This window comes from Pangasianodon hypophthalmus, chromosome 11 (genome assembly GCF_027358585.1).
Source record: "Pangasianodon hypophthalmus isolate fPanHyp1 chromosome 11, fPanHyp1.pri, whole genome shotgun sequence".
Lineage (NCBI taxonomy): Eukaryota > Metazoa > Chordata > Actinopteri > Siluriformes > Pangasiidae > Pangasianodon > Pangasianodon hypophthalmus.
The window spans coordinates 12,455,278-12,475,324 of record NC_069720.1 but is presented as its reverse complement, the minus strand read 5'-3'; the positions used below and the strand labels follow the sequence as shown (position 1 = coordinate 12,475,324).

At 36.9% G+C, this 20,047-nt stretch overlaps 2 protein-coding genes across 12 annotated transcripts in view; both read left to right on the top strand.

The window, feature by feature from the left end:
* Positions 1-13,309, top strand: part of osbpl1a (oxysterol binding protein-like 1A) — a 38,385-nt gene extending 25,076 nt beyond the window's left edge. For 9 of the 11 annotated variants that reach the window (XM_053237991.1, XM_053237996.1, XM_053237989.1 and 6 more), the window contains 12 exons: positions 2,289-2,364; positions 3,157-3,291; positions 5,589-5,686; positions 5,940-6,122; positions 7,255-7,362; positions 8,682-8,771; positions 8,885-9,008; positions 9,865-9,978; positions 10,109-10,232; positions 10,592-10,682; positions 11,545-11,565; positions 12,290-13,309. In XM_053237991.1, the coding sequence (XP_053093966.1) occupies positions 2,289-2,364; positions 3,157-3,291; positions 5,589-5,686; positions 5,940-6,122; positions 7,255-7,362; positions 8,682-8,771; positions 8,885-9,008; positions 9,865-9,978; positions 10,109-10,232; positions 10,592-10,682; positions 11,545-11,565; positions 12,290-12,392 (1,267 nt within the window). In that variant the 3' untranslated portion in view covers positions 12,393-13,309. Of the gene's footprint in view, positions 1-2,288; positions 2,365-3,156; positions 3,292-5,588; positions 5,687-5,939; positions 6,123-7,254; positions 7,363-8,681; positions 8,772-8,884; positions 9,009-9,864; positions 9,979-10,108; positions 10,233-10,591; positions 10,683-11,544; positions 11,677-12,289 lie in introns of all 11 variants that reach the window. The other 2 variants (XM_053237990.1, XM_034308404.2) reach the window with 2 other exon arrangements.
* Positions 13,310-15,062: 1,753 nt separating this feature from the next.
* Positions 15,063-17,532, top strand: cart1 (cocaine- and amphetamine-regulated transcript 1). Its single transcript, XM_026930796.3, has 3 exons — positions 15,063-15,658; positions 15,798-15,881; positions 17,342-17,532. The coding sequence occupies exons 1-3, from the start codon at positions 15,530-15,532 to the stop codon at positions 17,447-17,449; spliced, it is 321 nt and encodes a 106-aa protein (XP_026786597.1). The 5' UTR covers positions 15,063-15,529; the 3' UTR covers positions 17,450-17,532.
* The last annotated feature ends 2,515 nt before the right edge of the window (positions 17,533-20,047 follow it).

The window sequence follows — 20,047 nt, the reverse complement described above, 5'->3', positions numbered from 1 at the left end:
TCCAAGTTATTTTTGTGACTGAACGGGCCTAGGGGTTGCATGACTACTAATTTTTACTAACACTGAGTAATTCAAAAAAGTGGTCAACTAGTTGTCTTTTCAATAGTTAAAACCAAATCTGTTTCAGGACATGGCTTTTTTTTATCCTGTTTTATTTGTGCCATATCAAACATGTCCCAATGACATGACAGGAATGTGTCAAAACACAAACCTTCCATTACATGCACACACAGGCTACAAAAAACATTTCCAGCTTCAGCTTTTTAGACTACACTGTTAATGATGAATGCATATGTTAATGATGATGCTATAAATGTGCAAAACAGTAAATCTGGGTATCGTATTACACTATTTAAGGACCAATTCTTAAAGTGCACTCATGTGGATGAGCTGGAATCTCAGCTGAAATTGTTGAAACTGAGAGCACGCAGCGTGGTGTGGAAACTCCTTATAGCTTATTGATGGATGGAGGATGCCATGTCTACATCAGCGTCTGGCAGGTTTTTCCGCCATGTTAAACTCCAACCTTTAATGAAAATGAGTCTGGATCAGCCTCTTTGAGCCAGGATCCACCTCTGATTGGACTCTTACCCAGCTGAATATGATTGTATAGTGATGTGCATTCCATGGCTCTGAAAAATCTCGTCCACACAGCACATCACAGTACAAGGAGTTCATGTATCAATCAAGTAGTCTATGCAGACCCCTAATCATTTTGTGAAACAATAAAAATCCACTAAATATTCTATGTAAGCATTTTATTTTCTGGACTTTTTGGGTTCATTTTGAAATCACTTGGATAGTAAAGCCATATTTCCTTAATCTTGGTTAACTGGAATAATCTAATGAAACTAAACTTCCTTTTAAGCCACACACCTGAATCTCAAGATGTGGTTCAAATAAGAGAAATCGTTTTTTACGTGACTGACACTTGCTGTCTAGACAAGTTTTGTCTCTGCGTCTTGGTTGGTCAAGTTGATCCAGTTTCCATACTGGTTCCTTTCTTGTTTTATGAGAATAGATTGGCATTACCCTTCACGCGTATATTGCTATTGCCCAGTTGTGTTCCTAACAGGATTCTAACACACATTTCTAACATCAGAGTACCTAAGCTGAATTAGGTTGACCTTTATTTGCTGAGAAAGGTAGAGATGAAGCTAGAAATAGTTGAGAATATTTTTCAAATGTCTTTTTTTTCCTAGTGCTTTGTGGGCTGACATTACAATTATCATATTATTTAATATTTTCCCACAGTACATTTACGGCATTTGGCAGATGCCCTTATCCAGAGCGACTTACATTTATCTCTCTTTTTTTTTTTTTTTTTTTTATACAACTGAGTAGTTGACAGTTAAGGGCCTTGCTCAGGGGCCCAGCAGTGGCAGCTTGGTGGTGCTGGGGATTGAACTCATGACCTTCCAATCAGTAGTCTAATGTCTTAACCACTGAGCTACCACTTGTCAGAGCCAAAGCGTATCTCAGGAACACAGTTCGCAAGCTCAAAGAAATGTGAATGGCAAATAAATTCAAATGTGAATGGCAAATAATGATCAAAGTTTTATTTGTCACTCATATTTAGCTTGATATCACAAGCTTAATCCGTCATTTTTAACTTAAACAATGTGTGATGAACATCACCACCACACACTATAACGCAAAATAAGCTATAGCCATACTTTTTCCATGGCAAAGTGTTTTGGAATTTTACCAATTAATTATGTTATTATTAATTATCATGCATAGTATTGTACTGTCTCGAGTATTGTTATGTAGTGAAAATGGCTTTGCTTGGGTCATCCGCCAAGTTTAATACACTCTCGTTCTCTCATGCTCGGGGTCCTGGATTCGGATTAGCCACATTACCGTGCCATACCAGTGGAAAAGTGCTAATAATAGTGTTTATGGGTGCATGATATGAACAAAAATGACTCATATATTCCTTACGATATATTAAGAAAAACTGCCATAGCATGCATTAATTTAACAAAAGTTTTTGGATCATATCAATGTCACAAATTATCAACACATTTACAGGAAGCTGATCTGAAAGCTCTAAGATGTCAGTGCTCAGAGAAAACAAGGCAAAACTGTGGTTTATTAAAATGTTGCTTATTATGATGATGTGTGTGTTAAAGATTTAAAAATCAAATATGCCGCACTATAGTAGTATCAGTTCACTTTCTTTAGCTCATTTATTTAATATAGTACAAGCTTTGGAACAAAAATAAAGTAAATAACCATCCAGAGAACATCCTAATATTTGTATGTTTTTTGTTTCTGTTCCTCAGGACGAGTTTGCCGGCACCCATGTTTTCCAGAAACAACTTCAGCATCTGGAGCATTCTGAGAAAGTGCATTGGAATGGTAAAAACACTGAAATTAGTGATCTCATTTTAACATCCTTGTTTCAGCAAACACTGACAGGACAGTTACAGAGTGATATTAGTTATTAGAAGTTAGTAAATAGTTCAAGTGTCTTGTATTAAACTCAGACTAAATTGATAAAAATGATGATGTTAATGTAAAATAGACGTAAAAAAGAAAAGTAATCAACTTTAGCATGGTAGCGGTAACTCCACTACAGCAAACCATCACGTGGTTGATTATTTTTCTGTAACAGCATGACAAAGTATATTTTTCCTTACTTTATATGTTTAATTATTGGGTTATTTAGTTAAAGTGGCTATTTTTCTCAGTTTTCTGATTTCTAGGTTTAGGCTTTTGACAAATTTCCGCCTTTTTTGTCCCTCTTTAGTCACAACACATTGATTTATTCTAGTCCAGACAATCGGAGCTCAACCGAATAGGAGTACTTCGGATTTCAGACCACATGGAGAGTTGTTAGTGTGTCAATATTGTTGTTTATCATATTTTCATTGGCAATTGGTTAAAAGCTTTTTGGTTATCTTGTTTTTATCTCCTTTAAAAAAAAAAGCACAGTTCCAGACCCATAAATATGTAATCTGTTCAGGTTGAAAAGTTTTTTCTTGTTGAAAATTTTTCAAGATCTTTTCCTGAATGTTTTTTTTTCTGTTTTTATTTACCATTTAATTTCACCTGGACATTAAGACTTGTAATGTGGAATACATATGCAGTATTTTTGTTAATTATTCCATAATCTCGCCCCAAACCTGAACATTGTCTCTGTCTCTTTAGGAGCTATCTAAGATCACCATGCCAGTCATCTTCAATGAGCCACTCAGCTTCTTACAGAGACTCACAGAGTACATGGAGCACACTTATCTCATTCAGCAGGTTAACGACATCACCGACTCCATCGAGAGAATGAAGGTAAACAGAGATTTTACGAAGAATAAGCAGTAAACTGTAAAATCTAGGTACCGTGGTGCAAAGCCCAAATTCAAAGTAAGCGATACTGAAAATCAATGTGTTTTTCTATGCCACGGCTCATTTGAAAGCAAGAACAAGCTAAAACAGGAACCAACGCAGTACCTTAGGTTCTGGTTCATTGTCCACCAACTTGCCAGATACCAGCAACCATCACAGTAAGGACAGAGAAATCATTACAACACCATTATTAAGTAATTCAATTTTCAGCAGTGATAAGAAGCTGACACTGGAGACTTCTGGAGACTGGAAGTCTCACAGAAAACCATATCAATGATTACACATGGTTTTTAATCTAGTTATGGGGCGCATTTGCATTTATCTTGAAACTAGTGCCATGTTGGGGAAAAAAACACCATCACAATGAATTAGGAAAATGTCTAATGGTTTCCATCATGTTACAGGAATTAGTGTGATACCTAAAGGTTTCCATTAGAGATTTAGAAATCCTAGAACAGAATAGAAATCAGATGGTTAGAAACAACGCATTTCATTAAACTACCATTATAGAAACAAATTAAAGCCTATTAGAATCCATTAGAAATCTCTAGTGCAGTCTAAAGAGTTTTTTTTCTCAGCACAATGTTTCATTTAGTAGCATTTTATTTACAGTAACTAATTCCCCGCTATTTAAAGGATAAATATATAAATTATTTGCTGGTACACACATAAATCTGCAGATATACACAGCAGTACATGGCACTATAGTACAATAATTACTCAGAATTTAATGAATAAATATATAGTTTGCACAAATACTTGGTGCACACATTGCAAGTCAGAAATGCAAGAATATTTTAACTTATGTGGAATGATACCACTTATACAGTATGGCAGTAATTGATGCTTATATCCATATTATTAATATGAATGAATAATTAGATAATGTTATAAGATTTTTATTTCCTTACTCAGGTAGTGTTTGTCATTATTATGTTAATTCCTTAGCATTTAGTGATAAAATGCACTTACACATAAACATGTGTAATAAGTAAGTACATATTATATTCCAGTTAAGGGCTTCACAAACTTTTTAGGCAAGCAACACTAAATGGACATTAGGGATGTTCTGCAATCCCAAGCCTTGACTACTCTACATTTTTTAAAATTCCAGATGTATAATTTATGACTACTATATTATTTGAATATTTTATTATGTCAGTAACATGTGTGTAACATAATTGACTTAAAAGCAAAGGAATATTCTTTAAGATATTACCAGTCTTGTGGGCAGGGTGAGCTTGCATTTCTTGGCACACCTTTTCAGTAAGTCAGGAGGTGTGTTTGAAAGGGTGCATCTTTTTTGCTGTCAGGTCTAGGGATCGAACAGTGTATAAGAAATAAAACATGATGCCGTGCGGTGTTACAGGAAAATAATCCACACCGGAGTGGTGTGATACGGCCTGACGCAAAGCAGAGGGGCCTGGTGTATACTTGACTTTATGTACAGCTGCAGGGTTAAATGTGGCATCCACTAGATGGCACGTCAGAGACAAAACATCCCTGTCCATCTGGTTTCCAAGTCGAACTGTAAAATATTTAGTGATTTCATGCACAGTGATGTTAAACACACTGGTGAGCTAATGTCATAGTGATTGTTATCATGGGCTGAGTCTCAAATTGAAAACTCTGATCTTACATTCAAAAAGTATTTATTAATCTAGAAAATCCAGAAGACTGGTATACAAAACAGACCTTTTGGTAGGTTCGAAGGTGACATGAGAGGTAGTCGGAATTGTAGACGTAATAAAACGGTTTGCGTTAGCTTTTTTAGACACAGTGCTAGTTTGTTTAGTGGAGGACGAAGGGCGGGGAAATTTGTCCGTTTCTGTTGCTGAATTCTTATGCTAGTGCAGGATAGTGTATTATAGAAAACAATAAAACAGCATGTACATTCCTCATTTAAAATAATAGCACACAAAAGCCATTTTTGTAGTTAGAGCTATAATTCTGGTAATAATTTGTCAAGTAAATGACTAAAACAAATGAGGAGATTGTGTGTTTCTCTCATGGCCTCATTTGTAAATCAAGTGATCAGCTCATGTGGGCTCTGTAAAAATTGCTGTCACTTTTCACATTACTTTCACTATGTATTTTAATCCAACATATAAAGTATGAATGTTTAATTCGCATACTAACTAAATACTAGATACTATACTGACCGTACAGTAAAATAACATACATAGTGCTTTATGTAGTAAGTGTGTGTGTGTGTGTGTGTGTGTGTGCGTGTGTGTCAGTGTGTAGCCGCGTTTGCAGTGTCTGCAGTTGCGTCTCAGTGGGAGAGGACTGGGAAACCCTTTAACCCCCTGCTGGGGGAGACGTATGAGCTCGTCAGGTAAATGTAAGACACACCAGCTCTGGCTAATGACCGTGGTCAAGCCATGACAACATTAAACACATTATTGTTTAATGCCCAATTTACAGTTTAATTCATTCATCAATTTCAATTATATCTATAATATAGAAAAGTGTGCAAAAACTAATGAGGCCTGAATACTTTCCAAACTCATTGTGGTTAATAATTAAGTTACTGGCCTCAGGAACACATGTTTATTCTTATATAAAGTCCCGCTTTGTTTTTTCCTCAGAGAGGATTTGGGGTTCCGGGTGATCTCAGAGCAGGTGAGTCACCATCCTCCAGTTAGTGCTTTCCACGCTGAGGGTCTGCAGAATGACTTTATTTTCCATGGGTCCATCTACCCCAAGCTGAAGTTCTGGGGTAAAAGTGTGGAGGCTGAGCCGAAAGGCATCATGACTCTGGAGCTGCCTAAGTAAGAAAACACACACACACACACACACGTCATCGGCGTAGCATGTCATACACATCACACACACAGTTATTGCTGTTATAGGACAATAATACATGACAGGATGGTGTGACCCCCCATCCCCCAGTTGACTACTGTCCCATAACAGCACAGCCCGAAGTTTTATTCCACAGCAAATTGCCAATGAATACATTTTTTTTTATTTGTTAATCAACATCTGATACTTTTTATCCATTTATAGTTCTTTTATAGTTACTTTTTTCTCTCTCTTGAAGACAAAAAAACGCATCTTCTCATGTTACCATGAAACCGCAAAGCGTAACTGTTCTGAAGATGTTGGAAAACTTAACATTACAGCTTTACACAACTATAAATAATGAATTTAATAAAGAAGACCTTTTTATGAGTAGATGTGTCATAAAACTGGTTCTGTTTGTATAGCCAATGCCAGAAATATTAGCACCCTTCAATAGAATGTATAAAAACCAATGGAATGAAATGATTAACATTTTCTGCGCAAACAGTCATAGAAATTTACCTTGACTTACTTTCCTCTAACAAAATTAATTTCACAAGAAAATATTTTAAAAATAATATTGTCTCTCAGAAACATGTGACAAAACTATTGAAAAAATAGTACTTGAATGAAAAACAAATGTCACGACTGTAAACACTAGTGAATGAATGTAAAGATAACACAGAACAAAGATTATACTTAGGAAAATAACTTTAGATAGCGAGAAACAAGAACATGAAAAGACTTGGAACACAAGCAGGAAATGTATTCACAGTGTGATTAACTCGAACTGAGACACGAGACAGAGGTAAAACAAGAAACCAACGAACAAAACAAAATCAAAATAACAACAAAAGCACAAGGGGCAGAGAGTATGTGTGTATAACACAAATTAATATCCTTAACAAAACAATTTTAAAATTGTTCAATCTCAGATTTTGACCAAATTGCACACATGTAAAATCCATTTCTTCATTTATATACTAATATACTTTTTGAAGGGTGCCAATAATTCTGGAGTGGACCGTATGGTAACTAACAGGTGGTGACGAGCTCATTTGAGTTTAGTATAAATGTGTTGTATGTTATTTAGCCTTATGATGATTTTACTCCTTCCAGGTATAATGAGGCATATACATGGACAAACCCGACATGCTGCGTTCACAACATCATCGTGGGGCAGCTTTGGATTGAACAGTATGGTAACTTGGAGGTGATCAACCACAGGTGAGTGATCATGGAATCACCTGGCGAATCAGGAGCTCCTGTTTTCATCTACTTCAGGACCTTATCAATTTATTCACACAAAGGGAAACCTTTAAAGGTTCATTAGGCAAGAGCAGCCAAAATTAGTCAACATTAGGGCTCTAGCAGTTAAGTGGGTGGAGTTTAATCATTCTCCATGTGCACAAAGCTCCGCCCTCAGGATGTACAGTGACTCGTAGAGTTCAACTAGAGTTAGTATTAGCAAGGACTGTCATGACATCACTTTCACATTTATCACTTGGACATTTATCTACTTGTAAGTTATGACACTATAAGCATGCAAATTTAGCTCATACTGATAATTTCATACTGGTTTACAAGAATGGTCAAGAGTGTCATCGCTGTCCTGTTTTTCTTTACAATGAGCTCTTGTGAGCTTTTAAACTCCAGTGTTAACATTGTATTGTTAGCTGCATGGGAGTTACATACATTTTTATACAAGTGGTTCACCCAAAGCATTGCCCTACCTGGCTCTCTCAGTGATAAAACATATTTACTCAATTCATTATGGAAGCCGTGGCATAGAAAACAACTAAAAGATTGTGTTTACATACTTATCTAGGAGCAACATCACTAATTCCACATCCAGCTTCATCTCCTTCACCAGTAATAAATGAGTCCATCTTGAAAAAGTGAATATTTTTTCTTTCCAAACAGACTGGGGGAAGAGTGAAGCAGTGTTGGGTTGTGACTATAAAAAGAGGCCCTTGTAAACACAAATAAGCACTGCTGCGCATAACACCGTTTTCCAAACGGGTTTTCTCCACCACATAATACACGTGTGCTGAGGCCAGGGCTTAAATTATTTGATCAGGTTTTACATTTTATTTCAGGTTATTTGTAGTAGTAAGAATTTTTTTCTTTAATTAAATCATACAGTACAGTTGAGTATAAAAGCCCTCCCACTAGTTTTTTTTTTAATTCAAAGACATAAGTTGTCAACTAAAACTTCAACTTTTGAAGTCTGCTTTAACCCTTAGGAGTCACTTTATCTAGTAAATAGTCACCTGTTTTAGCATAGTTTGATACTTTAGGTTTAATGGCAGAATAACAGCAAACTGGGATTATTATTGTGATTTTTTTTTTTTTTTTTGAAAATTGAAAATTAGTCTCTATGCCAAATAGTTCCTAAATTATGACTCAACATATAAGACATGCTCTATCATGTCATGTCAATGGTTAAAGATACACTTGGTGTCGCGCACATGATACTGCATATAATGATACTGACAGAATGGTAAACTGCATGCTCCAAATCCTCTGCTCTGTTTTTCTGCCAGAACTGGAGAGAAGTGCTGTCTCAGCTTCAAACCTTGTGGTCTTTTTGGCAAAGAGCTGCACAAAGTCGAGGGCTACATTCTTGATAAAAGGTAAATGCTGTTTCATTTGAATTTCCCTAATAAACTTTACTAACTTCATGTCATGCCACATGTTACGGACCTCTTTTTTTTTTTTTTTTTTTTTAAATCTCACTCATTTGCAGCAAAAAGAAAGTGAGTGTTCTGTATGGGAAGTGGACGGAGTGCATGTACGCAGTGGATCCGGCAACGTTCGAGGCTCACAAGAAGAGCGATAAGGTCACAGAGGGGAAGAAAAGCAGTAAAGAGGTGTGTTCTTCTTCTCTTTTTCTTCCTTGGCTGTGTTTCAAGTATTCAAGGCAAATTTCTAAGTGTTTAGCCTGAGCTATATTCTATACATTATGGTTTCTATAGTAACAGCTTACAAAGAGTGTAAGATAAGAGAGAAAAAAGAGAGGCTGTTGAGTGAATGACTGTTTATAGCTGCTACAACGTAAGAGAGACAAGAATTAACTTGTTTCACAGACATGCCACAATGTAAAATATAACTATAAATGGATAAAAAAGTATGATGTGTTGCGCATTAATAAATGAAACTTGTAATTGTTGCTAAATTGTTGTGATATAAGATGAATAAAACACTTCAGTAGGTACTCTTATAGGAAAATAATCACCTTTGGAGTGTCGTTACTTATTCCTCACTTAACACTGACTTAAGAGCTTGTGGACGATGGAGACAGTTGTGTGAGAGAGAGAGAGAGAGAGAGAGAGAGAGATTGCTGTGTTTATTATTATGTTTTTCTCTTTTTCTTTCTTACTATGCGTAACAGCATGAGTCTTTCAAACCCAGAAAATAAAAGTAACAAAATTATAAATGACTAAGACTCTGCACATGGCTCTCTTTCTGGTATTCAGGTTTTTAACATCTCAAAGTGTGTGTTAATCACACACAGGTACACACTCATTCCTTCTCCAAGATTCCTCCCTCCATTCAAAAGCGTTGCTAGGCCACACCCCCCGAAGCCACAGAAATCTACCTTTAGAATAAAAATGGAGTGAGCAGAATGGATTAGAGGTGTTGATGCAGTTTATATCCAGGAACAGAAGACATAAGGACTGTGATTTGTATTATTAATTTGTCACACTGTCTCACTGCACTCCTCAGGGGTCCAGTGCTGAGTCTGAGGAAAGCCCACAACCAGGCGGTGACTCTCTGGAGGAGATTTCAGGCAGCCAGTTACTTTGGAAAATCACACCACGACCAGCCAACTCCGCTCAGGTCTCTCAGCAGCCCATACACACATACACACACACACACACTCATTTGTTCATTCTTCGGGTTATTATAGTCTGGAGGCTCACTCTATCTGACCAAAAGATCTGTGTTTCTAACTCCTTTTCTGCTGCAGATGTACAGTTTCACATCGTTCGCCATGCAGCTAAACGAACTGGATGAACACATCGAAGCTGTAATTCCCAAAACCGATTGCAGACTGAGACCCGACATCCGCGCCATGGAAAATGGAGACATTGGTAATGTTTGGATGCACACGTGTGTATGCTTAAAATTCAGGATTTAATGCCATTATTAACAGTGGACATTTGTCTTTGTCTTTCTTTTCTTTGTCTTTATCTCTGCCACCAGTAACTAGATGCTTAATAATAATATTATAGTATATTATTATATATTTTATATATAATATTATATTATTATAATATTATATAATTATAGTACATTTTATTTCATATATTATTATTATTATTAATTATTATATTATTATATATTATAATTAGGAGTTCACGTCACCTGATTTTTTTCATCCAAACATACATCCTAGAGATTAGTTCAAGAGCTTAATTTTGACCTTTGACCTTCTGCCTCATGCCCTCAGACTTGGCAAGTGAGGAGAAAAAGAGGCTAGAGGAAAAGCAGAGAGCTGCACGCAAGAGCCGATCCAAGTCAGACGAGGACTGGAAGACAAGGTGTGTGAGATTTTCCTTTGCTTGCTTGCTTTCAGTAGAGCTGTGATGTAGTAAAGCTCATGGCTTAAAGCTTGTGAATACACACTTCAGAGAAAGCTGGCAGTTTTATCACGCTGTCACACTGATAACTGTGCACTAAAAATGCAGTATCACACATTAGTGCAATGTCACACACGTTAGACACTGCAGTATCACACACGTTAGACACTACAGTGTGTGCTTAAACCAGTAACTGAAATGAGAAAACTCAGAATGTGATGTTTATCTGTTTTTTTATAGCAAAATTTCTCTGTAATGCTGTATCAAACTAATAAATAAATGTTAATTAAATGTTAAACGTCTCCTGAGATAAAACTCTCACCTGATATAGATTTTTTAGAAATAATGTCTTTTTATAGACATCTGTTTATTAGTAGCCTTAGATTACGTGCAGTGTATGAATGAGCTGTTACTATAGAAATGATAACGTATTAGAATGTGTATATTAACATAAACCTGTGATTTGCAGCTGCACTACTGTCAGAGCTGCTGTTATAGAAGAATAATGAACACTTTTTGACCAATCAGAATCCAGAATCCAACACTGTGTTGAAAGCAAATTTAAGAGTTTATACTTTTCTATTTTAACTATTTTATCGAGTGAAAAGTCTGAAGCTGTAGTTTGACTTACCAGAGTATTTATTATATAGAAGAGTAATTGCACTTTTATTTGAGTAAAGAATTTGAGTCCTCTGTATATTATGCAGCTTCTGTTCAGTAACTAGGTGCTTCTTTATTTCCGCACTAACTGCACTAACACTACAACCCTTGTCTGTTTTTTGTACCTGCCTCCATCTGTCCGTGGCTCGGCTGTGGTGATTAGAGGCTCTGCCTCTGGCCCCAGGTTTGCCCAGCATGCTGTATGCAGATTTTTATTTTTATTTTTTTCAGTTTTTCTAGTTGATGGTTCTCATTTCTGATTACAAGAATGTGAATCAGGACATGGAAGTAAGAAGTAAGGAATAACACACTTCATGCCATACTGTTATATAAAAATAATCCATGGCAAAGTGTGTTTTTCTGCTTATATCACAATGATTTGCCAACAATTACAATTTTTATTTATTAATCAATGACACATCACGCTTTCAAACTGTTCCACAAAACTAAATAATTCTTATTCTTATTTACGTTATAACTTATAACGTTATATACGTCATTTCCTCACCAGCTTCTCTTTTTTCTCTCTATTCTGATATCAGTAATGCAGATTTAGCACATGGCATGCTTAGAAGGTGCTTTTTCGCCATTTAGTCGTCATTTTGTTGTTTTCAGCTTTTTGTGAGCTTTGCCTTTTACGGAGATTTGTGGGCATGGCTAAATGTAAATCTTCTGTACCATGAACATGCTTTGCACTTTATGGGTGATTAACATTTATCAACATACGCACATGAGTGAAAGGAAAATTAGTAAAATTTTTGTAAATCTTGTAAATCTAGTGGGAACTTTTAGTTTGGTTTGATGAAACCATTTGCACCCCATTTACTTTATTATAAGATTTATAAATGAGGCATGGCGTGTGTGTAAATTGTGACTCGTGTCTGTTCTCTCTCGTTTTTTTCGAGCAGGTGGTTTCATCAGGGTTCAAACCCTCATACCAACTCTCCAGACTGGCTCTTCTCCACCGCCTACTGGGACCGAGATTACTCCCAAGTGCCTGATATTTACTGAGACAGTCTACGATATCTTCAAGCTAATTGGGCCACATGGGATATTTGTATGATAAACTTGTTTCTGAGATGGAACAGGTTTATCGTATCTTTACATTATTTATTTATTTTTTTAAGAAGAAAATGTTCTTACTTAATTGTTCATGCACATAAATTATAAGGGTGGAGTAATTTGATTCAGTAATGTAAAGTCAATCATGTGATGGGTTACTCAAGCTGCCGTAATAAGAAAACAAGTAATAATAATTCAAAGATTTATTTTGTGTGATTGGATTCTCAGTGGTGGCATTTGTAAAATATGAAGAAGAAATGCATTTGTATGACAATCATCCCCTTTTCTAAACAATTAGAACACAAGAACACTACTAATTTTTAATTGTACTAAATGTACTAAACTTTGTATTATTTATTTCAGAGCTCTTTTTATGCTTTACTTTTTCACTAATGTACTGGATATTTTAAAATAATATTTAATGCAGATATGCAGCTTTACACACGCTTCTTCAGCTTGGACTTTATTTTTTGTTCTCAATAACGATGAGACAATAACTGTTTTTATCATCTCATGTAGTGATGTGTAGTGACTCATTATGGTGCGTGCGTGCGTGTGTGTGTGTGAGAGAGAGAGAGTTAATCCTATTCATGAAAACCTAATAATGTGAAATATTACTCCACCATAAGAAGATTCTGTTTATCTCAGTTGGTTTAAGGTTGGTGAGGATGTGATGGATCATTAGAAGTGCTTAATGCATTTCATTTTACCACACAGACAGTTTTAAGTTTAATATAACTTACTGCTGTTTATTTTCTAGTTATTCCAGAATTATGTACATTATTATTTGGCATTGTTTTGTGTACACCACAAGGTTGTATAGCTGGATTTACTGGCCTGCTGAATAAAACCCTAAGCAGACCCAAGCAGATTTCTGTCATTAAGGTCACAGCAGTGGAAAACAATTAAAACACAGCCATCATCTGATAAAACTTCATTCATTCATCCTCAGGAATCACAGGAAACATCCTCATCAGGATGGCAGTGGATTTGGAGTCTATCCTGGGAACACTGGGTGTGAGATACACACTTAACGGGACGCCAGTCCATCTCATGCCATCAAACACACACTGTCATTCCCAACTAGTGGCAGATTAGAGTCACCAATCCACTTATGCATGTTAACGCATGTTTTTGGCAGGTGGGAGGAAAGCAGAGAAACAGGAGAAACTAGAAGAAACCCACATTTAGAACATGCAAATCTCCACACAGGTCAGGGGTGTAACACAATTACACTATCTGTATCTGTATCTGTATTGGAATTGATACCACTTTTTCACTTGAAACACTGGAAAAACCCACCAGTGTCAGCATGGAGTGTGAATTCTGGCTCATTTCCTCAAACTCTATATCACCACAGAGATGTGCATGGGAATGTATGTGAGCTCCACAGGCAACTGCTGCCCCTAAAATTTCATTAAATTGCTGCAATAAAATGTTTACAAAAGTGTCTATTATTCATCACTCTTTGTTGAAATTCAATATTTTAGCTGATTAAATTATCAGAAATCTCACTGCAGTATCACACTGTTCATTGATTAAATGCAGTCTGTTCTGGGTGGACAGCGCAGCCTGTGTGAAAATCTCCTCTGAAGCCCCCGACACAGCACTGATAGAAACACAAGTGCGCTGTGCTTCTACGGGCTTCTATGGCAGATTCAAGTACACTGTGTTTTTATGGGAGCAAAAATTAAAGCATAATTGCACAACAGACGTTTATTACGTCATTTTGAGCTCTGCCTGGAAGCCATGCGACGCTGGGAGTGTGGGCGGGTGTGCTTTGCATGAAATAACGTTTATTAGATAATACGCTCTTCACTTGTCCCGCCTGGATGCATGAATTTTCTACTTGATGATTGGGAGATCTCTCAAAGTGGCGATGAATCAGTGTAGACCAGTCTGGGCTTTATGGCAAGTGGCAAGACAGAAGTCCCTCAAGACACATGAAAGCCCGCTTGGAATTTGCAAAAAAAAAAAAAAAAAAACATTTTTTTTTTTTAATTTCATGTTTTCATACTTTTATATGTCTTGCACTGAGGAGAGGCTTCTGTTTGGCCACTCAGCCATAAAGCCCAGATCGGTGGAGTGTTGCAGTGATGGTTGACCTTCTGCACGTTTCTTTCATCTCCACATATGATCTCTTGAGCTCACAAGATTGACCATCGGGTTCTTGGTCATTTTTCTTACCAAGGCCCTTCTTCCCTGATTACTCAGTTTCCTGGTTGTTCCAAACGTCTTCCATTTAAGAATAATGGATGCCACTGTGCTCTTGGGAACCTTCAGTGCAGCAGAAGTTTTTTTTTTTGTAGCCTTCCCCAGTTCTGTGCTCCGTGGACTTCAATCAAAGTGTAGAAACATCTCAAAGATGATCAAGAGAAATGGGATGCACCTGAGCTAAACTGTCAAAGTGTCATAGCAAAGGGTCTGAATACTTAAATCAATGTGATATTTCAGTTTTTTCTTTTTAATAAATTTGCTAAGTTCACAATTACATCAATGATGTGAAATGATACAAACCAGATTTGTAATAACTTAGCACATTAACTATAAGCATTAAAATTAACTAATTAATAATTATTAATTAATAATTATTAAAACACCACAATAGGTGCTGTTACTATTTGAAATCCTTAGTTGTTGCATGAATTCTGTGGTTTTAAAATCTGAAGTTCAGCATTAGTCTGTCATATCCATGCTTCATATCAGTTACAGTACCTGAAATAAATTGACAGGGTCATGGAGCAGACATGTGCAGAAGTGGATTTTGTAATTGAATGGTGGTATTTGACACTCACAGGTCAGAGAGGAGTGTGTGACGTCCACAGTGGTCCTCATATCCTAAACTAAATTACATGAAGGACTTAAAATAGCCCCGGTTTGGTGTTTGCTCAATTAGGATGTGTCAGGGGTGTATAGATAAGTTCATGACCTCACCATTTTGCCTCTGACCCCTTTCTGTTCCCTATCATTAATGTTTTATTGAACTGATGTGATTGAGGGGGTATAAAAGTAAGAAATGAGCTTGGAGCTTCTCCTACAGCTTCAGTATTATCAGACTAAATCCAGGCACGGTGATCATCAGCATCATGATCAACGAGCGTCTCCTGATTCTCACACTCACCTGCTATGTCTTTGTCTGGATCGGAAACTGCGAAGATTTAGTTGAGATCCGTTCAGTTGAAGATGACATCAAGGCGCAGGAGGAAAAAGAGCTGGTGAGGGTTTTTTTAAGGTTTAATAAGAGACTACAGTTACATCTAATCCCTTTCAAACAAAGCTGAGGTGTATCTGAAAGTGCAGGCTTTATAGAGATGGATTAGATTAAAAAGAAATCTTAATCCTGTGTTCTTATAGATCGAAGCTCTTCAGGAGGTCCTTGAAAAACTGAGGAATAAACAAAGTCCATCCACTGAGAAGAGGTTAGGCTGGGTTCCTTCGGTGAGTGAACTGATTTCTTTAAGTTTAACCTCAGAAATTTAGATAAAGTATATATTTGTGTGTGTGTGTGTGTGTGTTTGTGTGAGATCAAAATCTTACTCATTTTAAAGTGGAGTATCCAGTCAAAAATGTACTCAAGTTCAAGTCAATAACTTGCTAAAACTAAAATTGTTAGATGATTTTCCTTTTAAAGCAACTACACCGCTTGGCCTGAAAAACATCATTCAATCTCTCTAAGTTGGCTTCTCACATGCATGACTGATGCAATGTTGTTTGCTATTAAATTAATCATGAGGAACATATCATGGAAATATACAATATTTACCAATAACTAGAAATCAACTTGCTGCCTGTTAGCTACTGGAACCAATGCTAGTCTAACCAGGCATGAGCAAAGCAAACAGGCTAAATTCGTTATGCTAGCAAATTTACCTCAACATTTTCCTCACCTTTTTCAGATTAGATGGAGTTCATGCCATCTAAGGAGGCAAAGGAAACACCTTATTTTATACAAACATATTCAAATATTTTACTGAGGTAGGACCAGGAGCGCTCATCCCACTGCAGGCCAGTTAATTATCCATGTTCAAACGCACACAGATAGCTGTAGCACTAATTACATTGTGTAGCATGAGAAGGCCGAATTTGGCGCATTGGCATGATTCCTGATTTTTTTCTACACCGAATAACCAGATAAAAACTGAAATGAATGGACATTGAAATGATAGGATGCTATACTGAGCCTGTTCTACTGATGTATAGTGTACAGTCATTGCCTGGACGAGAGAAGAAGAGACCTTTGAGATGTGTAATGAGTACTTTGAAGATCTAGGCTAAATTTAAAAATGGTTTGCTTGGATATGTAATTAAGTAAGAGTACAAGTATTCAGTTTCAATAACTACTCATGTATATTCCACTCCTGACATACACACATAATGTTTTTGCCTGCACAGCTTTACCTCCTGCTTTAACACGACATGTTCTTGCATACACTAGATTTATCCTCCTATATACCTCTGTACATACTCATACACACTCACACAGTTAGGTTTATTTTTATGTGTATGTTTATTTTTTATGTGTATGAGAGGTAAAATCTGTATAATGGATAATACTGGTCAGTACTTGTTCAGTATTAGTGGTGTGCATCGCTCCTGAGACGAAACAATGTGAGTCTTAATAAGTGCTCTAAGATGCATTAAACAGTTCAAGCAGCCAACTAATCAATATAATACAATATGATTTAGAGCTGTTTCTATATGATATGACATGTTTTATTCACTACACACACAAGCCACACCTCTATCACTAGGACTGATACACACACAGATACACATACAGAGGCTATGCTTCCTTCATAGGACTGACACATACACACCCACACACACACTGAACATCTTATTACACGTGTGATTTATGAAGACTAACTGTTTAACCCTCAGTGTGATTAATGTTTCAGTGTGATGCAGGTGAACAGTGTGCCATTCGTAAAGGCGCTCGTTTTGGGAAGGTGTGTACCTGTCCTGATGGAACCACATGCAGCTTCTCCATCCTGAAGTGTTTGTGAGACGATGTGGCTTTTCTCCTTCACTATACCTCCCAACTGTAAATAGTGGCATCCATAAATAAAATAAATGCATTTTATAAATATCACCTTTTTTAATGGTGTTCTTATGGAGTGTCAAGAGATCTGGCCAATGGGGTCAACCTGTTTTATAGGATTTATTCATTTGGCAGACAATTTTTTATTTGTGAAGCAGAACTCGAATCACATACATCTGACAGTAAAGGGTCTCATTTTAGGATCTAACAGTGGCTCTCTGCTAGTCCTGGGATTTAAACTGACCACCTTAAACTGACCTCCAGTCACTCTGGTCACTTCTGTGCTAGTGACCACAGCGACTTACGAAACCTACAAACAGTCGAGAGCATCTTGTGGAAAAAAAGAGAGGCTTTTATAGTAAAATAATAAATGACAAGATGGTGTGATGAAGCAGTGCTACTGTTATCACCAAAAAGGTTTGATTATTTTCTTATAAAAGCATCTCCCAAAATGTTTTATTCCACAGCAATTTGCCAATAATTACAATTTACAATTGTGCATCTAAAAGTAATCATAACCTGAAAGACAAGGGACAAATGGTGGTATATGAAATGAATCATTTTTTGAAATAAAATTGTTATTTATAAAATGTATATGACATACACTCCACATAATCTAAGCCTAATTAATAAATGGATTAACAATGTGCTGTTATTTAATGAAGACAAACTTATAATCATAATGATACGGTGAAGCTTCTGTGTAAGGAGTTATTTTGCATTCTTGAAAGGAGTCTCCAGTGTCAGTGCTTTGGAAGAGTCAGTAAGTTTTCTGCCATTGTGAAGTCTAACGGTGGAGGACATTGTGTGTTTCAGTTCTGCTGTAACATGACAAGCTGTATTTTTTGTCTTATTAAATTCAAAAGAGAAAAAAGAGAGGCTGGTGAGGGAACTACTGTTTATAGCTGAGAACTGGAGCTAACTTGTTTCATGGACATTTCACAAAATGAAACGTAACTAAATGGGCAAAAAGTGACATGTCTTTTTCTAATTAATAATGTATTGTTTTCTTTGGCAAATTGCTGTGGTATAGAAGGAATAATACACTTTAATCACTTTCCTTTGCATTAGGTTGAAGCTGCTAAGAAACACTGAACTGAAGATGTCGCACTATGAGTGTGTTTAGACCTCAAAGAAGGATATGCCAATAGCACTGAAGTAGAAGACCTGAGATGTCATGTAGAGTTCTGAATGATCTGTAGAGGAGAAATCACATAATGGAGACAAGTGAGATGAGAGTTTAAATAGTCAAGGCTGGAAATAACTAAGACTTTGAAAAGCGTTCGAGCAGCTTCTGTACTCAGACACCACTAGATGGTGCAAAGTGAATAGTTTTTGAAGCTCCATGTACCAGAAAGCTGCAGATAAGTAACAACTAATAATGAAATATCAATATTGTGTTTTTATGAACTCAAAACAGCTTTTAGATTGTGTTTAGATTTTGGGTTTTAGATCCACTTGTTGCCTTAGAGACTCTGTGGACCAGGATTCAAGGTGGTGAATACTTATGCAACCCTCTATCTATCTATCTATCTATCTATCTATCTATCTATCTATCTATCTGCACTATATGGCCAAAGGTTTATGGACACCTGACAGTTACAGCCATGTGCTTGTTGAATAGATTTAGTCCCCCTTTGCTGTTATAATAACCTCCACTCTTCTAGGATCCACTAGATTTCCACTATCTTTTTGAGCGTGGCTTTGGAGATTTGCCCATTCAGTCACAAGAGCATTAGTGGGGTCGAGCACTGATGTCAGGTGAGGAGGCCTGGGGCACGGTCGGTGTTCTAGTTCATCCCAAAGGTGTCCAGTGGGGTTGAGGTCTGAGCTCTGTGCAGGACACTCAAGTTCTTCCACTCTGACATTAGCAAACCGCGTCTTTACGGATCTCGCTTTGTGGACAGGGGCACTGTCATGATGAAACAGGTTCGGGCCTCTTAGTTCCAATGCAGAGAAATCTTAATGCTACAGCATACAAAGTCATTCCGTACAATTGTGTGGATCCATCTTTGCGGCAACAGTTTGGGGAAGACCCATGCATGAGTATGATGGTCAGGCGTCCACATACTTTACATTTGGCCATATAGTGTATCTATATCTATATATCTATCTATGTATCTTTGTTACAAACATTTTTATCCCGATGGGTGTGGTCTCTTCTGAGATGACTCTCCCCCCATCCACAGGGCATGAGGGTTCACAGAATGGTCTGATGAGGGTTAAATGATGTAAATCATGATCAATGATGCTATGGCCTTCACTCGCCTCAAAGATCTCATCCCAACTGAACAGTGCTATCAATCACCTTCATCAAAACACCAGATGAGGGAATATCTTTTGAAAGATCGATGTTCATCACTCCACTACAGTTTTAGAGACTTGTAGAATTGATGCCAAATTACACTGAGGCTATCATGGTGGCTTGTGGTGGCCCAACACCTTACTAACACACTTTATGTTGTTTTTCTCTTAAATTTGTCACACTGTATAGGTGTAGATATCTACTCATGAAGCTGAGTACCATATTGCTACTTATGGAACATATACAATAGTGCACTGA

Bases quoted from the DNA above. Each gene is read 5' to 3' on its own strand.
- cart1 (XM_026930796.3), top strand. From the start codon at position 15,530: ATGATCAACGAGCGTCTCCTGATTCTCACACTCACCTGCTATGTCTTT. The intron at 15,659-15,797 runs GTGAGGGTTTTT...GTGTTCTTATAG, and splicing joins CGCAGGAGGAAAAAGAGCTG to ATCGAAGCTCTTCAGGAGGT. The intron at 15,882-17,341 runs GTGAGTGAACTG...TTAATGTTTCAG, and splicing joins GGTTAGGCTGGGTTCCTTCG to TGTGATGCAGGTGAACAGTG.